This window comes from Labrus mixtus, chromosome 5, assembly GCF_963584025.1.
Source record: "Labrus mixtus chromosome 5, fLabMix1.1, whole genome shotgun sequence".
Classification (NCBI taxonomy): Eukaryota; Metazoa; Chordata; class Actinopteri; order Labriformes; family Labridae; genus Labrus; species Labrus mixtus.
Genome location: NC_083616.1, coordinates 25,909,029 through 25,929,145, shown reverse-complemented (window position 1 = coordinate 25,929,145; position 20,117 = coordinate 25,909,029). Strand labels below are relative to the sequence as shown.

The following is a 20,117-nucleotide window of genomic DNA, read 5'->3' as shown; positions in this document are numbered from 1 at the left end:
TTGTGACATTATTCATGCATCATTCACTTTGAAATACATATTTAAGGATTTCCTAGAATGTTTCATGAATGTAGTTAATTGAAAAGTCTAAAGAGTCTTCTTAGTCGTCTTCTCATGTATCACTGCGAGACACCTTCTACTTTGTTTTTGGCCGTTAACGTCTCTTTAATCTGTTTAATCAGCGTCTTGAAATATAAACCTTTACAGGACTGGACAGGATTCATTAATCCATGTGTTCCACTGTGTATGTGCTTGCACGTGTGTTTCTGTAGATGGTTGTATGTAGTGAACATGTCAGTACCCACAGAGTCCAGAGTCATTTGTCAACATCAGAGTTGAATCCTCTCCATTGTAACACATCCATAAATATTTCAACCTTTATTGAAGCAATTACTATATTCCTCAGCATATGTTACACTCAGTAAAGGTACATTAATTATACATCGAATATTGCAGATTAATTCTCTTTATATGAGCTTCATGTGCACACTCAAAGAAGCTGCTCGCATCACAGTGGTCCATCAAGCTGCATACTGCTCAGGGAACACACATCACAATTAGTTTAGCTTCCCCATTTCTGGGTTTTATGTTCACATTATTTATGCGGTTTAATAAAAAAAGTCAATATGTGAATAACGTGGATTTTCTTGATTTTAGGCCACTGAACCAGACAAGAAGTCAAAGTGTTATTTTAGCAGCTGAAACATGGATTCTGTAAAGGGAAAGACAAAATGACTCACGTCAACATTCGTTTGGATCCAAAGTTTTTGATTGACATATTTTGGACTTAATCAAGAAAATTTGGATGACTTTTATGTAAAAATCAGTTTAGATCCTTGTCATTAAAAGTCACCTGGCATTAAAAGAGATACAATAATCAGCCAGAAATGACTAGAGTTGAAGACAAACTTTCACATCAACATAATCACCCTCCAACAGCTTTCTTAGTTGGAGGTAAATATTGGAATATGTAATGAAATGTTGAAAGTTAGGAAATGTTAGCATATAAATATACTGTAGGGCCAGTGCAGTGGGTCCCGAGCATTTCCCTTGGGGTTCCTGCTACTTGTCTCTAAAAAAGAGACAATTTTTGGGAAGATTTTTTAAAAATTATTTTTGAGAGCTAGGAAAATGGATAAAGTCAGAAATTGGAGAGAGAGTGCGAGAGTGAAGGAATTACATGCGGGAAAGGTGCTGCAGGTCAGATTTAAACCCGGGTCACCTGCCTGGTGGACTACAGCCTCCGTACATGGGGAACACGCATTAACCACTAGTCCACAGGTGCCGTCATTGCTGCCAAAAATGAACATATATTTGAATGGATTTGAGTTCCACCTGAGTTAAAAATGTTGCTTACTGAATATCCTAATTTTTCTGAGTGAGGAAACAACAGAGACATTGTGTTATCATTATTTTAGTTATTATGAGAAAACTTATTTATATCTACCTTAGAGCAGAGCAGAGCCTTGTGTAGTTCTAAGGGGGGCTTGGGTAATGTGAGGACAACACTACTTCATCACTGCACTTTTGCCCTTAAACTTTCCATCTTGAGCCGAGACATATTCCTGAAACTTTAAAAAGCCAACATCCCGTAAACTTTCACATAAATCTTGTGTACATCGCTTAGTGGTACTCTGTTCGTGATGTACTTACATTTCCTGAAATGTTTTGACGATGCTTTAAGGTTCTTACAGGAAATCAGAGTGCATGCTGGGAAGGGAGATACCATTAGGCACATCTCACAATCGTAAACTTCATGCGCCTTAGCTAAAATCCACAATTACAGGCCTGCTGGATTCTAATAAAGGCGCCACTTGATGGCTCGTGCAAAATTGCTACCCACATGGAAAATCCCTCCATGCCGGGGCTGATAGCAGTGGGTGTTAGAGGTGGCACATGTACAATGGTGAGATTGAAGAGCCGAGGGAAGGGGAGGTTCTGGAGGAAGGATGCACACACTTTGTCATCATCCTCCTGCCTTTTTCTGTTCTCTCCATTTTTCCTCTTCACCCAGGTCCCAACATCGTAATATGTATTTTCCGTGTTGTTTATAATCAGCGGGACACCTTCAGTTCAGAGAGTGATTGAGGTGCAAGAGGAGGAATAGATGGTAAAAAAAAAAAGTAACAATTCCTGCAAGTCATCAGGCGGTGGAGGGGTATAATCTGAGGCAGAGGGGGTGCCCGCTCGCTGGTGAGATTTGAAGCTTTACAAGAAAGCCAGATATATATAAAACCCAACAGGATGTGCCCACCGCTCGGATGGTTTCAAAGCTGCACTCATCTGGAGCTGCCTTTAACTGCAGCATGTCAACAAGGACGTGGGGGAGAGGAGGAGGAGGAATGAGAGAGGCAGGGAGACGCAGTGAGAGAAGGAGGCAGAGAAACACATTGAACGTGTTTAATGCAGATGAGTTGGCTTGTAGAATAGTTCGATGTGCCAGAACTGCAGAACACAACAGTTCTTGTATCTGACTAATTTTTCATCTCTGTTTCCGGGCGTCCCCGTTCATTTCAGCTGAAACTCCTGAATAGGATGTAGAGACATGTTTACACCTTCACTTTAAACGCTTCTCTGCTTTTGTTTGAGTGTTTCTCTTCTAGGGAAACTTTTGAGTTAAAGAAAAAGGAACTAAATGGGAGCATGATGATGCACTGGGGTTCCTCATGCATAAGTGACACAGGCCCCCCTCTCTGGACTTTGATCTAACTCCGGGTACGGCTTAAAGACCTCCACCTGATGACCTGAGTGTCCAGGGCAGTGTGAAATCCTGTGAATACAAAATGTTAACTTTCAAATAAACATGAACAAACATATACAATTCAAATTCTGTCCACCTTTAAAAGACACCTTTTGTCATGTCTCTTTTGGTACGTGCACCCGCATGAGTTCAGACACCCTTGATGTCACAAACAGCGTCTTACCATCAGAGCTCTGCATAAACATGTTATCATAATCAAGCATGCTCTGTTGCCCGGAGAAGCTGGAAAGTGTTGATTGCATGAGTCATAATTGCAGATGTTGTAGATTATTGTATATCTGCCAAAGAACAGATGATATGAATGGCTTTGCTATAGTTTAATAAACGTGTTTTTCTCAGCTTGAAGTGGCTCAACTTCAAACCCTTCTCCATACGTGGGGAAACATTATATTTCTCTTATCTCTGTTGTTCTCTCTGCCACCTGACTCAGAGCAGTCACAATAGAACAACATCTGATCAGAAAGTACGGGTAACCATGTTTATCGTTGACTTTTGTTGGGGTGTACTGGTGCTTTGATAATGAAGAAGAAGTGGAGGAGATGCCGGTGCTTTGAACATTGTTCTGTTTTCGTAGGAAGTTAGAGAAACTGTCAACATTATTTTGTTTTCAGACGTCAGGCTTTGAGAAAACCGTGAGTTCTGTGACATGAAAAAGCTCTCTTCAATGGCTTTTCGAGAAAATACAAAGAACCTGCTGTTTTATAAACAGCCTGATTGGCAAAGCACATTGTGCAAGATTATTTCGACAGCGGAAGAAACTTTGAAAGTTGTCATAATGGTTTAGAAAAGGGCTTTTGTTTTTCTGTTTTGAAATCATTTGAAATTCAAAGAGCTTCACAGGGCTCCGTTTTCTTCCAGAGAAAATGTGCACCATGTTGGTATTCTCCTGACTATGAAATCCTGTTTACTTTTCCTCTGGTGCCGTGGAAAGTGGAGAAGAAAGGTAAATAATGTTAATGACATTCTTTATTGAAAACTCTTCATTCAACACATGGTTCAGATCGACTGCTTCATACCAAATCATAGTGTCTCCAGCAAGAAAACACGTTTAAAAAAAGCACAATAATAATAAAGAATCATTCTCAGTACTGCATCTGTCCTCCACCACTGCTTTGGTAGCCTTCTTTAAAAAAAGATTTCTTCTGATTTTATTGTTCTTATTGAATTGTAGCCTTCACAGTCAGTAGTTGCCAGCGACAGCTTTTATGTGGACCATTGCGTAACAAAATAAAATGAATGAAAAAGGTTCAGTATTCAGCATGGAGAAGAACCTGACATGACCAGAGATCGGACATCTGAAAAAATGTAAATCAGGGATAAAAGTCAGATCATTAGTCTTTGGCTGCATCTTTAGTTTGTGTGTTGCTCGTCTTAGTTGCTTGGAAACCGTTTTATTTTGCAGGAGCCAATTTGGTGAGCTACCACTCTTTTTTATACAACTGTTTAATAAGATACGATTATGTATCCAAGAGGATTGATATTCCATATGAACTATTTCACACACACTTGTATCTTTACAGCTAGTGATGCTTTTAATCCGGTGTTGTTGGTTTTTTTTTGTTTACCTAATCTATTGATTTCCCAGAATAACCATCAGGTTTAGTTCCCAGAGGGTTTACTCATCGAAGGAAATAGTTTCAGTATTTTGGGTACAGAAAAGATAGAAATAGGATTAAAAATGTGGAGAACAAACACACGGAAAAGAATTTGTATACTTTATTGTCAGCAAGAGGAAATTTGACTCAAGGAAAGCTCTGCCCCTGGCTTATGTACCTTGAAAAAGACAACACAACACACAGGAAAATTCAAATACATCATCACATTACAAGAAAACAAATGAGATTAATTAATGTCATATGTATCAATAGAATACAAAACCATTTTTAAATATTTACTATATATCTATTTGGTTTTTGATAGATATATATACAGATATGATCAACCGACAAGTTCTGTTTGTTTGGTTCCTTTATCTTCACTACCCTGCCAAGTGATTGTTCAGTCAGACACGTTAGGCCTCTGAAAAGATGACATTTTCCAAATTGTAGTTAAAAAAAGTTACATCATTTTGTTGCACGATTGCAGGGATTCCTACTGGGAGCTGACATCAGCTGAACATACTCTAACTATCTTTCCTCATTTAAACAGCTCTAATGAACTGCTCTGCTCGCCTTTCATCCAAGAATAACTGGAGTGTGATGATGTAACTCTAGAAGAGAAAGCTCAGAACAGTTGGCAGCAGGAATATAGATTTTTAAAAAATTATTGGGCATTTGATAGAAGCGGCTCAAGAGCTGTGGGCAGACACTGTGAGCACCTCCTCTCTGTCTAAAGCTGCAGAGAGAGAGGGAGAGGGAGAGAAGGGAGAGAGAGAGAGAGGGAGAGAAGGGAGAGAGAGAGAGAGAGGGAGAGATTACTCAAACATGGTGCTGCTGATGCTTTTGTGGGACGAGAGTCACAAGTTTGAACAAGTGGATGCCTCGAGCACCTCTCAGCACACTTCAGCACAATAAACTAGTGACTGAAGGTGCTTGTGTACATTGACAGCATGCCGTGAAGAGCGATGTAATTGTCTATAAGCCATCCACAATAGCAGAAACAGTCCTTATCAAGAATTTGTCCAGCCACTTGTTCCAGCATTTGACCCTTTGTTTTATTTACACCATAATGTGATGTTTTCTTAGCAACGATAAACCTGTCCATTGACCTGCTGCCCCCTCCCCCCCTCCCCTTAATGTATTGTCTTGCACCTGTAGAAACCATAGCACAAGAGTGATTGGCACTAAGGTCAGTAAAGTTGAAGAGCAAAAATGTTACTGACAGATGACTTTGAGATGCACATGAGACCGCAGCAGCTTCACTTTCTTTAGTCAATGGTAATTGGATTGCACTAGGGAGGCTGTGGCTCAGTATGGATGGACGGACAGACGGACGGAAGGATGGATGGATTGATAGATGGATGCATGGATTTAAATGTACAAAAACATTAACAACCCAAACATTGCTAGATATATCATAACTTAACTGTTACAATATCTTCAGGAGAGTCTTTGCACTCTGCTATACTCTCAGAATAAACTCAAGCTTGATCCAGTCAGATGTCAATGATTAGTTGACAGTTAATAGATAGCAAATGTGTCACCTAAATGTTTCTGAGCCCCACCTGGTACTACTTCCTGAACAATTTGTCTTGGCCTCTTATGCACTCCATCAGATTTACAGCACACATATACGCAGCATCAAGGACGTTTGGACTCAATCATCTCCCTCTCTGATTAGTTTGTCTCAACGCTGAGGGATGAGGGTGGTGCCCCGTTCCCTCATATATCTGAGAACGTGTTGATGTTCTTAGTAGACATTTTGGCAGCTTCCCAAATACAGAGTGTGAGTGTGTGTGTATGTTTTCTTCTGCTATTGTTCCTTTTATTCTGCCATATCTTGCTTCCAACCACATTTTTAACAATGTACAATATGGGGTCAATTACAACAACAACAATTCAACAAAATCGGGATATTTTTCCTCCTTATTTTCTTGTTCTGATGATATGACTCCCAGATTTCATGTCCTCCGTCCAGTGAACACATTGACAATGAACACTAGTACTCATTTGTGTGTTTACAAGAGTAAAGGAGATGGGGAATAAGAATTAAAGCAGAGATTATCTGGACGTCTGAAAGAACCTTTGATATAAACAGCATAGATTAGATTAAGGAAGAAGGACTAGGTATTAATAGTATTGCTTAGCTGCCAACAGCTGCCAAACAGCTTCTGAAGTGGAACTGGAAAGCTTGAATATTTCCTAGACCTGTGATTATGTTAGACAGTATTATGAACAAAATATATTAAAGGCTTAGTGATGTAATGGGTTATATCATTAAATGACTGTACCATATAATGTACAGGCCATTTACTGGAGTTAAAGCAGGATTAGAAAGCCTAGAAGTTCCTTCCCATTATCACTATGTGATTGGTCAGTTGTAAATCCAAACAGAAAGTCAGACTTTAAAGATAAGGCAGCACCATGCTGAAATAATTTTACAAGAGTTTCATTGAAAGTGTGGTGACCTTTTTGTATTCAGTGTTGGGGAGGAGCATTATCCGTACAAAATTAAGAACAAACTGGACAAGGTTGTTAAACTACGCAGCAAGATAACTGGGAGGCAAATGTGCAGCATGTCTTTCCTGACAGACCAGTAAAGTGAATTTAGCCAACAGGATTACAGCAGACCCTCTGCAACACAGCACACATGTATCCTTTTCAAGTATGAACTCTTGACTTCAGGGCGCAGGTACAGAATGCCCGGTATTAGGACGAGAAGAGGCATTAGATCCTTTGTTCCACTCAGTGTTCAGCTGCTTAATCAGCTCTGATTATACTCTATGATCTTGGCACTTTATTTAACTCGCTACTAAAACCCCTCATTTAATCATGTGATGCTTAAATGTGTTTTTATGTCCTGTATGTTTGTTTATACAGTATAGTGTTTTTATGCTCTCGGCACAAGGTAAATTCATTCATTCATTCAAATTGTGAAATAATGAGACAGGGGAGAGAGCACGTGTAGCAGAACCACGAATTACCTGATCAAAGTCAATCAGTCAGCCTCATTCAGTCCCAGTCCCCACTGGACCAGGAAACCTACCAAGCAGCCAGCTATCTAATGAATCACTCAATTTAAGAATACATCCAGCAGTCAGTCAGTGAAGAAGGCAAACACATAGTTGGCCAGTAAGTAGCTCCTGATAACAGCAGTGAGAAACCAATGGCAACCTGGAAGTTTGAGAAAGTACATTTAAAAAGAAAGAAAGAAGCTAATTTAAGCTGCGAGGCAGTACATGGTACCTGGAGTTACTTGGCTCCTCCATGCGTCACCTCTGTTCGAGTTTATAAATCATTCTGAGGAAACCTTTTCAAAAGTGGGAAAAAATAAACAAGTGTTGTGTGCACGGCTACATGGAAACACAGCAGAGAATAAAAGGCAAAGCAGTACAGTAGAGAAAGGGTTGTTAGAATGTCGAGCTATATTGAGGGGACACACAATAGGGTTCCTTTGAAGCTGTGTGCTGGCATCCACAAAAGCTGCTTCATTGCTATTCCTGCTCTCAGATCCACAAACATAGACACACAGAGACACATCGAGTCAACTTCCTTAAGTCAGGAGTTTTCTGGAAATGGGAAAAATGTAAAGCTGCCCTGATGAAAGCCTAAAAAGAGTCGCTGTAGCTTCCTTCAGTAGTCCTGATTGGTTTAGTTGAAGAGACCACCACCCCCGTTTGTCTTTTAATATCATAGTGATGTTGTTGGTGGAAAAGGGTCTTTAACAGATGCATTGTGTATTCAAACATGCTCCTAAAGTTATTTACACATCCGCAAGAATGACTTTATAGCCCCTTTCATGCATGCAGTCCATAAAAGGAAAATGAATTATGAGGAGTGCATGCACCTAAAATCTTCCTAATCACAGTATCAACAAATGAGTGGAAAAGAACTTAGCAGTGAGCATGTCATGTGTGAAGCAAATTCGTTACATGCACAAAGATTGCACCAGTTACACAGGGGTTGCACAATATGAATGTCCTCTGCCCAGGGAATGTGTCGAGGCTTTTTTTTTTAACTGGGGTTGTCCAACTGGGGCATTGACATATGAAGAGGTGGCCTGAAGTTTGTGTGCACAGTTCACAATAGATTTCAACTTAGAGAATGGCAACATATAATCTTTTTTAACTTAATACTTTAAGGACTCAGAAAATGTATGTCCAAAGTCACAAGTTCAACTACTGAAAGAATTGCATGCAAACTCCTGCACACTGTCTAACTCGCAGAAATTAAATCAATTGGCAAACTTTGCAGTTCTGTATCCAAAGTTAGAGAGTGTGCAGGAGTGTGCTTGGAAATGTGTATGGACTCATTCCTTTCCTCTGCAGCTGTCTTTAAATAGATGTGCAAAGTGTTTCTTTACAAAGTAAAGTTCTGACAAAAGAATTGGCTAATTTGACATGTAATGGAAAAACACGATAGCACTCTGTTGTAAAACAGCCCTATTCGTTGATTTAAACATAAACATGGCGAACAGAGTTTAGAATTTTGAGGTAGCACCTGGGGTGGCAAATGAAAATTCAAGAGGGGCCCCCACTGGCCAGCGCACTGGACACACCCTTGCTTTTTGCCCCACCCACTTATTTGCTGTAAATTATCCTGCAAATTTCCTGCCAATCAACTCACTGTGAGGTCTACGTGGAAACTGGCAGGACAAGTCCAGTGTGGATGAAAAATGTGGCCGTTTGAGTTTACACATGCATCCCGTCCTCGAAAATGTCCTCTTAGAGTTAAAAATAGTGAACAATAAAGTCAAAGGTAAGAATCATATTCTCTCTAACGTTCACCATATTACCTGGTAACATGTTGCAGACGTTTAGATCATCTTCCCAGGTGAAGATTGAAGTGTATCTCATGTTCACAATGGGACACTTGGGAAAATAAATGATTGTAAGGTAATACTATGTTGACTTTTGTGTTTTCAAACATGGACATAGACTTACACAGACACTAAAAAGACACCAGGAACTTGAATTATTGAACGCAGCACTATTTCAGCAACCTTTTAAGAGCTTCACAGTAAACTTTGAGAGAAGTTTCTGAGACTTTGGCACCTTAAAAATCAATGCCAAACCAAAATAAATCATATAAAGGGCCCTTTCCAATCCACTTCTCAAAGTCCACTTAGTTTTATCGAGCTTCATAAATCCTAGTGTTTTTGTTCTTTTTTACAATATCTGACAAAGATGTTAAAATTGCCTCCCTCACTGTCACTCTGTCCGTCCTCTTCTATCTCTCGCTCTCTTTCTCTCACACACTTTCTACAAAAGCAAACACTTAAAAATCACAGCCACATTTTTAGAGCAAAAAACAGAATGACCTTTTCAAACAGTCTGCTGTACTTGAACTTGTTTCGACATAGACATTATTGTCAAGAGACAAAAAGAACTAAAAAATAAGTCAGGGAACCTGACAAAGTCTACCAACCTTTAGGACATTAAGATGCAAATTGCACAAGTCATTTTCCAGACTGTATCAAATATCTTGTGTAACTTGTGCAGACAAAAATCAAAATGAGAAGTTGTTCTTAGACAAGAGAATATTTTTGTATCATTATGTTTTTCTTTGGACGCTTAATCCGTCCTCCATGAAACCCCAGAAAATGGCAGAAAACCTTCCTTAGGCTGAGTGATACTCAAAGTTCAAATGTATGAAGCTATTTTATTTGTAGACATTGCAATCACAGTTTGACAGGTTTGGACCCTTATGGCAGTCAGTGTGATGAGAGAGCAATGTCTGCTCCCGCTAGTTTTATTCATACTTAGAAAAGACACAATCCATGCTGCCCACCTGCAAATCTGCAATAACTCATGACTTGTTAAAGCTCCTGTCAGAAACTTCTAGGTCGTGTTGATTTTGGCATCCCCTGTGATCAGAGAAGGACAATGAACTGTTTGCTGATCTTGTCCTGTGCATGTGTAAGTTGTTTTTTTCTGAAACAAATCTCATCTGTCTTTCTTTGAACAGCTTTCAACTAGTCTTCCCATTGTTCGAATAAGGCAGTCTTTGCAGCATGCTGTTTAATAACTTGTCTAACTCCTACCCCGCTGCGAAAGTGACCGGCACATAAAATGATATATATATATATATAGAAATATTCAAACTTCCTCCTGATGGCTTTGTTTGCATGTGTGGCTCATATAAAGACATCAGCATTAGATTCAGTGTGGTTCATAACCTGCTAAAACCTCCTTGCAGAAGTTTTAATTTAATTTAATGAATTTCTTTAAATAAAGCATTATGTATAGAATGCTATACAAGAATGGCTCATCTCAGCTAGGATACCTCCTGCTGAAACAAATAGAAGATGGAATGAAAACAAAGATTTCATAGACACAGTACTGTACATATGACTCTGCAGGGAGAACACACAAAGAACGAACCTCTAAGAGAGCTTAAGATGTCATAGAAATGAAAACCATCAAAGCAAAGCGCATAAAGGAATCGACATATGGGAGAAGAAGACAGGAGAACATGCTGAGGGATTATTTCACATGAATATAGATTACAGTACTAAACATTATTCTGCCTTTAGGGCTCGTGGTTAAACCTGATGTCAACAGGAAATGTATTTCCTGAGAAAGATCCAGTGAACTGAGAGAGAGAGAGAGAGAGCGAGAGGAAGATGCAAAAAAGAATACAGTAGAAGAAGAGGAGGGGTGTGTGATAAGGGGGACATGGGATTACATGGGTGTCACATATATTATTGGGTCTGGGCTCGAGGAGAGCATCTGTTGGTCTGAGTCGACGTAGCAGTGATCCCCTGCCACGAGGATGAATGAGCCTCATTTCTAACAGGCTTCAATAAAGCAAGTGAGGAAGAGCTCAGTGGCTGTGAATCAATCATTACGCTGTGTGTTTTTGTGTATGTGTGTTTTTCAAGGTATGCATATATATAATGCATTCAGGATGTTTGTGTATGTGTGGAAAGAAAGGTTAGCCCACAATCTACCTGAGAGCAATAGAAAAAGATAAATGTGTGTTTTTTATAATCCTGGTTGAAGCACATCAACTTTTTGTTTTCTTTTTGGGGGGGGGGGCTCAGGGTTAGAGTGACAGCCAATTTTGACGCTCACACAAAGCCGAGACAGTTTGCTTTATTACTGTAGCAGAAGATTTCACAGGACAAGGCCACAATTGCTGTTTATAACACAAGATGAGGATAAAGAGGTTTTATATTTGTTGACAGGCGAGACACTCCTCATTGTAATGTGCTCCAGGCTATGTAACATCCTAATGGGAAGGCCTGACGAGCATTTAAACATCAGGTTTAAATTAATCTAACTTTTAAGTCGCCTTGCATCATTTATGTGCTATCCATTTTTCTCCTTGTGTCCAAACAGCTCTGCCTGCAGGGTGTTTTTAAGAGGGATTCCACATTAAGACATTACAGAGAGATGAATGCAGTTTGCAAAGGTTACGTTTCCTAAGTGTATAAATATTATCAGATCTCCCAGGTGTCTTCTCTTGATGTTTTCAGATGATCATCGATTCAATTCTCTCTGCTCTTTTTCCTGCTTTGTGCCGCCACGTGAAGATCAGATCTTTACCGAAGCTTCAGATCAGATGTGTTAATCCAAAACGTAATCTTTCAGGATGTGCTTTGCTGCTCCGACAGCTTGTTCTATTGCAGCTAAGACTTCTTTGGATGAGTTAAAGGGAGGCTTTTTCTCTAACCGGGCATTCTTTCTCTCTTCCTTCCTCCCTCCCTTCTTTCCTTCTTTCCTTCCTGCCTTCCTCCCTTCTTTCTTTCCTTCCTTCCACTCTTATTTCCTTCCTTTCTCTCCTCCTTTCCTTTAGGTGGAGAGGTTCCCTACACCACTCTTGCGACGAGGATGATGATGGGCTTCTGGTGGATGTTTGCTCTCATTGTTATCTCCTCTTACACCGCCAATCTTGCAGCCTTCCTCACCATCACACGCATTGAGAACTCCATACAGTAAGTATTCAACCTTTACTCTTTGACTCTTTATTATCAGAGTTTCCTAAATTCGATTTCTGTCACACTGGGTTTCTATTGATAGCTTGTGCCATACAAATAACTGAACTCTTCAACCATTTCATATAAAACCATCTTTCTTAGTTTCAGTTTTAAAGCTGCACTTCACATCACATCCATTCATACAAACAGGCGCTGTAATTTAAAGCAATGCAGACCTAGTACACCTAAGTATGTATGAATCCATTTATCAACACATATGCACACACACACACGTGCTAAATCACACCTATAGCGTTTGCGTGTAGCAATGCATTCATGACAAATGGTTTCCAACGCGCAGCATCACACTGAAATCTTACCAAAGTGTATCTTATTGTATCTCCGTGTGGAAATCCATTCAACCAGGCAGGTGTAACGCATGAGCAGCAACACACTTACATTCATTCCAACACACAAGCACACACACAATTACTTCCCCATCCTTTCTCTTTTCCTTGGTCCAAACCCTTTTTTTCCCAATCGTTTTTCTTCATTCCATCGTAGGATAGTAATTTCCGCTCTGCCTCAAGTTTGGATCTATCATTGTACCAGTGTGTGTCCATGTCCGTGTGTGTTTTAGTGTTTGTGTGTGGTTGTGTTCCCTGTGAAGAAGATTGGGAAGATAAGAGAACATACAAAGAGAGAGAGTATAAGGCACAAGCAAAGTAAGACAAGGTTTTTTTTTCACATGTTCCTCTCCGGTTTGGGGGCAGAGAAGGTGTGAAGGCAAACTGGTAAAGCCCACTCACCCTTTCCCACACACCCACAAACACACCCACAGACATCCGGTCTCACGCACATTATTTCCCTAAGCTCTGTGCCCTCTGTTTATCTGTCCTTGTGATAATATGTTTGCCTGCTTCTCTCCTGGTGGCACTAGGAAACGCTCATCTCTCATTGGACTAATCAGCATGCCGAAACATCCTCTAAGCCCGGCAGTGCCACAGTTAATTGTGCTTGGCTTTGGAATAAACAACATTTATTTCTCTCAATCTCATCACTAGGTGTCTCTTAATTTGTTTCTGTCAGTTTGTCTCTCCATCATATGCTTCTTTGCTTCCTTTTTTCTGTTATGCATCCTTTATCCTTTCCTTTCCTTCACTCGTCCCATCCTTCCTTCCAAGTACATCTCTGGTCTTTTGGAAAATTCCTGAAGATATATTTTCTTAAAAGTCTTCCCTTAAATTTGCTGCCCATATCGAGTGCCTGAGTGTTTACCGCTTCATTCAGCATCCATTGAGCTAATTAAGGATTTCCATAAATTTGAATGCATTATCTTTCATGTGTTGACTCTTCTGGGGTCATTAGTGACATAATGACACCCCAAACAACAGCACCCACATGGCATTGGGTCTCCCAAGTATGGGTGATGCGATGAGCGGTGAGAGGGAACACATCAGAATAAACAGAGTAATCATAAAGCCTAATATAGAGAGGAAGAGAGGAAACGAGTAGTTGAGCAAGAAAAAAAAAATGATTGTGATGAGCGAGCACTTTTCTATGATAAACACTTGATTTACATATTGCACAGATGGAACAACAGCGATTGATTGAAAGAGCAACTTAGCTAAAAAGCAAGCAAATGAAGCGACAGGAAAGAGAAAGAAGGCCGGGGGAAAGATGGAGGCATGGCTGTCTCAGTGAGCCGGTAGGACAGACAGGGTTTTTAAGTATTAATGCCCCTGTTTCATCCTGGAAATGAAATAACAAGTGAGCGTTCAGAACCCTCTCTGGACTATTTCACGCTTGGATGTTTTCCCTCAATTTCGGTGTGAATCCTCTAGGAAAACAGTGAGGGATGGCAGCGGAGAGTGGTGAAGAGAGGAAGCAGGAGAGGAAGATACAAAGAGGGAGACAAAACGGGGAAAACATTCTAAAGTTGAAATGAAGAGAGGCAAGGTGTAGGGAAAGATCAGATGGATTAGGTCAAAAGGGGGGCAGTGAGTGTTGGAGGTGAGGAGGCAGCACGGAGAGAATGGATAGAAAAAAAGAGAGAGGAGAGAAGCATGGAGAGAGAGAGGGGGGAGGGTCTGCGGTCCATGTTGATGAATTCAGAATGAAAAATGGATTTTGGAGGGGAGAAAAATGAGAAAAGAGGGGGTCACGTGTTCAGAGAGGAGAGAGATGGAGCAGGAGAAGTAGGTAGGATGAAAAGGTTTAAAGACAAATACTTCATACTCGTACTTTATGGATGCTTAAAATTCAAATACAGTCAGGGTTGTGTGTGTGTTAATGTGTATATCTGAGCATAATGCGGCTGATGGTCAGACAAACAGCAGTCCAACAGTCTTGTTGCTGAAAGTGGCAACAGCTCATGTTGTTTAGTAAGCTTACAAGTCTTTCTTTAGGGTCTAGGAGTCAAGGTTAACCGTAACACCATCTCAATAGCCCTATAAAGGCTACTGTTTCAAGCCGAGATATTTACATCCATGTGATGTTTCGCCTTCAATCTCACTGTCACGGAGGAGTAATGGGGGAGGGGACACAGTGATCCCCCTCTGTACTTTCTTCAGAGGTAGTATCAGAGGCGTTACAGAGGTGAAACAGTTTTAGCTGAGCAAGCGGGGGAGCGCAGTGCGGTGTGTGTGCACGGCTGACTGTGTGTCTATGTGGAGCTCTTGTTGTGCACCATCATGGAATCAATATGAATGTACAAAGACATGATGACAGCTGAGCTTAGTTACAGCACTTTGGTGAAAAAAGCAGTCTAAAAAAAGGCTTATATCATCCTCTGTTGGTGAAAAAGTGATCCTAACAGCAGTTCCCTTTGACATTTTGTAATTGCAATCTTGGAACCCATCAGCATCATCGTCTGATAGAAGACATTGGAACGGATGCAAATTTCAGTTTAAATGGGACAGTCAATCCACCAGCTAGTGTTTAAGGACTTACAGGCAAGACTTCCTTTTCCGTGTGGCGTTAACAGCTACAAAGTATACTCTTTACCATTGTTGAATAGAGGTCGGATCGATCTCTTCTGATGCTTTTCAGGTAGTCAGGAAATCTAAACACTGATTGGCTTTCGCCACACAGAGTCGAGCAGATTTCTGTAGTAAGTTTAAATGTTTGATATTGGATTGTTAGCTTCACTTTTATGTAGATATTTTTTTTATAAAGACAAATAAATCCTCATCAGAATACTGCTGATACTGTAGGAACCAACATGTCATAAGTACATATACCTTCAATTATCTACAGAAGCCCTGAGAGGACATCAATACATTTGACTTCACTGTTGTCTCTTGATAACGAGTCATTTCTGGTTGTTTTTATGGATTCTCAACTTATTTATCCTGTTATCACGCAATTGTTATCACTGGATAATTTCAGTCGTTTCTCGAGTTATCACAGTTAAACTTGTATTCTTAACCCAAGAGAACGATATAAGTCGAGATCTCGAGAAAACATCTGGAAAACAAAGTCAATAAAATGTCCGCTTAGGGCTTCCATAATATCAAAGGATAGTGGTGGATAATGATGATATTTATTTCAACTGTGCATTTTATTCTAACCCTGTTATGAAGTGTAGTGTTTTTTTGTTAGCAATTATGTAGGTTAGCGCTAAGTTACTTTGACTGATGCTACAGTAAAGTTTTAAGACCCTGAATACAATGTACACTAAATGTCATTCTGCATGCACTCTCTTTGTAGCTTCTAATGTTAGCCCCTTGTCCTGTTGAATTATTATCAAATTAAATCCTTATTATAAACCTTTTTCATCTTTCTATTTTTTGTCTAAGTAAAGCTTGACTCATCTTTCATACAGGACACGTCTCTCCCTCCCGCTCCCTCCTGCATAATCATGCACCATTAAATAACAAGCGGAGACTTACTGCCCAGTGAAACCAATTCACAGAGGGGGAATCCTGGTCAGAGGGGTCTGACAGGCGTGCATCGTCTCAGGGGAGCGCTGGGGAGGAGAAATTATTAAGGCCAAAGATTAATTGACGGCAATAAAAGATTCATGTTCACAGCAAAGTTCATTAAAATGTTCAAAGGGTTTCTTAGGTCAGAGAGACAGTTGAGGAGGGCGAGAGCGAGAGCGAGCAAAAGAGAGAGCGAGAGCGAGCGAAAGAGAACGCGAGAGAGTGAGGCGTACCGCAGGAGCTGTAACTTCCAGTCTGATTGTGTTATGTTGTGTGTGTCTGTGGGTGTTAATGTGTGCATGGTTTTGTCTTAGCCAGCACTCCGGTAATAATGTCAACATTACCTACTCAAATTTTGCGCCCATTGTTAAATCTGCTCTGTGGGTGTACTACAGCAGAATTAATGAAGTAAGATACACTTCTCTTGTTGTTCTTCATTAAGCAGGACATGTTGAGTATTTTTTGTGGGCATGTTTTTCTATTACAAATGTGTGTCTTTCAAATCCATGGGTGGTATGTAGCAGCTATTTAACAAACAAACAGTAATTAGTTCCTGTATTAGTTCTCCATTACATTTCTCAGCGGCCAAACTCTTTGAGAGGCAACCCGAGCGCTGTTGCGTTATAATTAACAACAGCTCGTGTTTTCCCCTAGAGGTGGCAATTTATGGGTGAAGGGTAGAATGAGAGAGGAAAAAGGAGGCGAGAGAAAAAACTAAGAAGACAGACCGACTTGTGCCTTTTTTTTCCAGTTCTATTTCTTTATAAGTGTCTCCCCTTTCCTTGCTATGATTGCAGAGATCAACCGTGTGCAGTTCTACAGCTCTGTGAACTAACCAAGTGCTGCTGTCCAAACTGCTTTCCACCCACATTCTTCTCACATTCGTCGGTCACGGCCAATCAGTTTTTTTTTCTATTTTTATTCCATGTCGATTACATGTCGTTGCCAACTCCCACTGCCGGCCCATGGAGAGTTTAGATCCAAATCATCACTCATTGATGGGAAAGGGATGGTGTGGAGTGCCATACAGCTGGTCAGTACATGAATAAATCATGTGTGCCGTCCAAAGCCCACCTCTGCAGACCTGGCCAGCTCTCAATGGGACTAACGGAGACAGACACAAAGGCTTGATCATTCAACATGTCCCCTCCAGGGTACATAGGAGTGCCAAACCAGAGGCCCCTGTTATGGACTCATCCAGACCAATGAATTGGCAAATGCTTTGAATGCTCTTCTCCATCTCACCTTCGTCCAGCGTCTCTTTGTTTGGTTTTCTTTGGTTTTGTTTTTTAAGCATTACTGTAAGCAGTAATTCTTGCTCAATTCCTGCTTGTGTATGCCAGTAAAGGCAGAGACTGATGATGATGATGATGATGATGATGATGATGATAATGATGTGAGCAAGGGATGGAACATTGTGATGAGGCTTGAGCACTTTGAATAACTACTTGTAGCTGGGGTCCTCTACTGCTTATGAGCGCAGAGTCAAAGTGTAATTGCAACTGGCTTTAGTAATGTGTTTGACCATCTCTGCTTACATATCTAGAGGCTTTTCAGAATACATCTTGGTTAAGTTGTTGGACACCTGGCACTCAGAGGTGATGCCTTCTAATATTTAATAGCATGTTCGACATGTTTCCAATGACATACCGCAATGTGAACCCAAAGCCAGGCCCCAACACTGCTTTAAAGAAGAAGCTAGATTTTGTTAAGTAGAGGTTGGCAAACAGTTACAAGCATTACCACCACCTGGACTGGAGTGTGGATACTGTCATGTGTGACCACTCAGACGTATTCATTGTTTGACTGAACCATGACGTCCAAACAGTGATAGTCTAGGACAAAATACACATACCGTTACACCCCTATGAATTCCACAACACTTCCTAAATCACTCTTTGCATTAGTGTGCATGCTTGATCTTTTCATTGCTTGAAAAGAAACCCAAGAAGCTTGAGATGAGAGTTATTTTACATCCAAAATGGAGTTTAGTTTCTAGCCATGGACTGCCAGAATACTGAAGGATCTATACCTCACTTTTTGGCATTGGTGGACAAAAAGCCATTTCAGAAAGTGACGATTGCAGCAAATGAGAGTACGGAAGTTTACTATTTATTGCACGTACTTGTTCCATAGGCAGCATGAAGCAAAAACAGCTGACAAGAGTTAAGTGTATCATCAAGACTGTCGGGATGAACTGAACTAGATCTGTCTGGATGGATGGATGGAAACACTTTTTATACTCACTTCTTTACTACTTGTCTGTCTCCAGGTCTCTCCAGGACTTATCCAAGCAGACGGAGCTGCCTTATGGTACAGTATTAGACTCTGCAGTGTACGATCAGGTGCGCTCCAAGGCCATGAACCCCTTTGAGAGAGATCCCATGTACTCCCAGATGTGGCGAATGATTAACCGCACCGGAGCAGGAGAAAATAACGTGGATGAGTCAAAAGAAGGCATCCGTAAGGTAGGTTTGAACTGTTTTTTTTATAATAAGCTGCAGCTCCTGAACTAAAGACCACTGACGTCAGTGAAATCACAGCGATTTGTAACACACAGGTGTTGAATGACAAACCTTGTTGTGATGGGATTTGAATACATGGGAGCAGGTGCAGAATAGAAATCAAAAGCAATTATTCAAAACTCAGTGAAAAGCAAGCCCTTATTTTCCAACGTTTACCTTGTTTTTTTTTTATTTTGTTTGTTTGTCCTTCAGGTTGTTTTCTCAAAATCAAATCAGCCTCTGAGGTTGACATGTGCACTGCTTTATAATTTCCATCTCCATCATAAGTACAGACTTTTTATAAAACTTGTCAGACTATTTTTAACTAGCAGCATGACAATATATAATAAAATAAAAATTGCAGAAGTTTTAACTCAATTTTATTCAACCTATCATATAAAATCTATTCTACAATCAAAATCAAGAGAGCAGAGGTTTCAGGATCAAGTTTATATTTACACTGTACAGTAGCATAAACCTTGAAAAATAATATGATTCTTGTGGTTTGATCACATTAACGCATCCCATCTGTCCAAGAGAACAATGTTACTTGAGAGTGTTTGTGCCCAGCATTGTGCCAAATGTCCCAACCGATCATTAAACAAGTCACGTTCGACGACACAGCACAATGTTTGCAAATGTCTCCGAATATGCACAGCTGGTAAATAGAATCACATCACTTTACACAAAGGGATAATTTAACTATTATATCTGATTAATGATACCAGTAGGGAGCCCAAATTCCTCCTCATAGAAAAATACAACTCTCATTGTGTTTATGTTCTTAAGCTCCAAAATAGTAAAACCCTGGGATGATCACTGCAGCAGATGTTCCTATACTTCTTTGCCTAGTCGTGAGTTTCTTATTCTTTCTTAGAATCACCGTTTAGGGGTGGTAGTACCTAAGTCAATAGATACTTGAGTTGGCAACCGGTGGGTCGCCCGATTTACTCTCATTACAGTAAAATTGTGGAAATTAGGTTGGTAGTTGGTGAGGTGTCAGTTCAAAGCTTGATCCAAAGGCAACTGGATTTGGTTGAATGTGAGAAGTGAAATGTCTTCAAGATCCAGTTGCCAGTCGTCCATGACCTGGATGACTGAGAACCTACACAGACTGAGATGTCAGTTCACTTCCTGAGCTATGTCGAGGCACTAAACCCCTAAGTGCTCAGGGGCGTTCGTCAATGTGCAGCCCCCTCACTCTGGACAGTGTCCATAGGATCCTGTCTCTGCTTGTGTGTGTGTCTTCCTTGGGGGTTAATAAAGTATATCATCCTCTTCTTTATCCTCTATCTTTACCTACACTGTGTACCAGTTAAGGGTCACTACTCCTCATTGTACTCAATACAAACAGCAAACTGAATATTTACACAGCATACAGTACATCCTTATTGTACACAGCACAGC

At 40.4% G+C, this 20,117-nt stretch overlaps 1 protein-coding gene across 4 annotated transcripts in view; it reads left to right on the top strand.

Moving 5' to 3' along the window:
• Positions 1 to 20,117, top strand: part of grid2 (glutamate receptor, ionotropic, delta 2) — a 510,900-nt gene that overhangs the window by 417,331 nt on the left and 73,452 nt on the right. For all 4 annotated transcript variants that reach the window (XR_009673135.1, XM_061038830.1, XM_061038832.1 and 1 more), the window contains exons 12-13: positions 12,160 to 12,298; positions 18,479 to 18,674. Coding sequence is in view for 3 of the 4 variants with exons in the window: in XM_061038830.1 (XP_060894813.1) it covers positions 12,160 to 12,298; positions 18,479 to 18,674 (335 nt within the window). In the remaining variant the exon portion in view is untranslated. The remainder of the gene's footprint in view (positions 1 to 12,159; positions 12,299 to 18,478; positions 18,675 to 20,117) is intronic.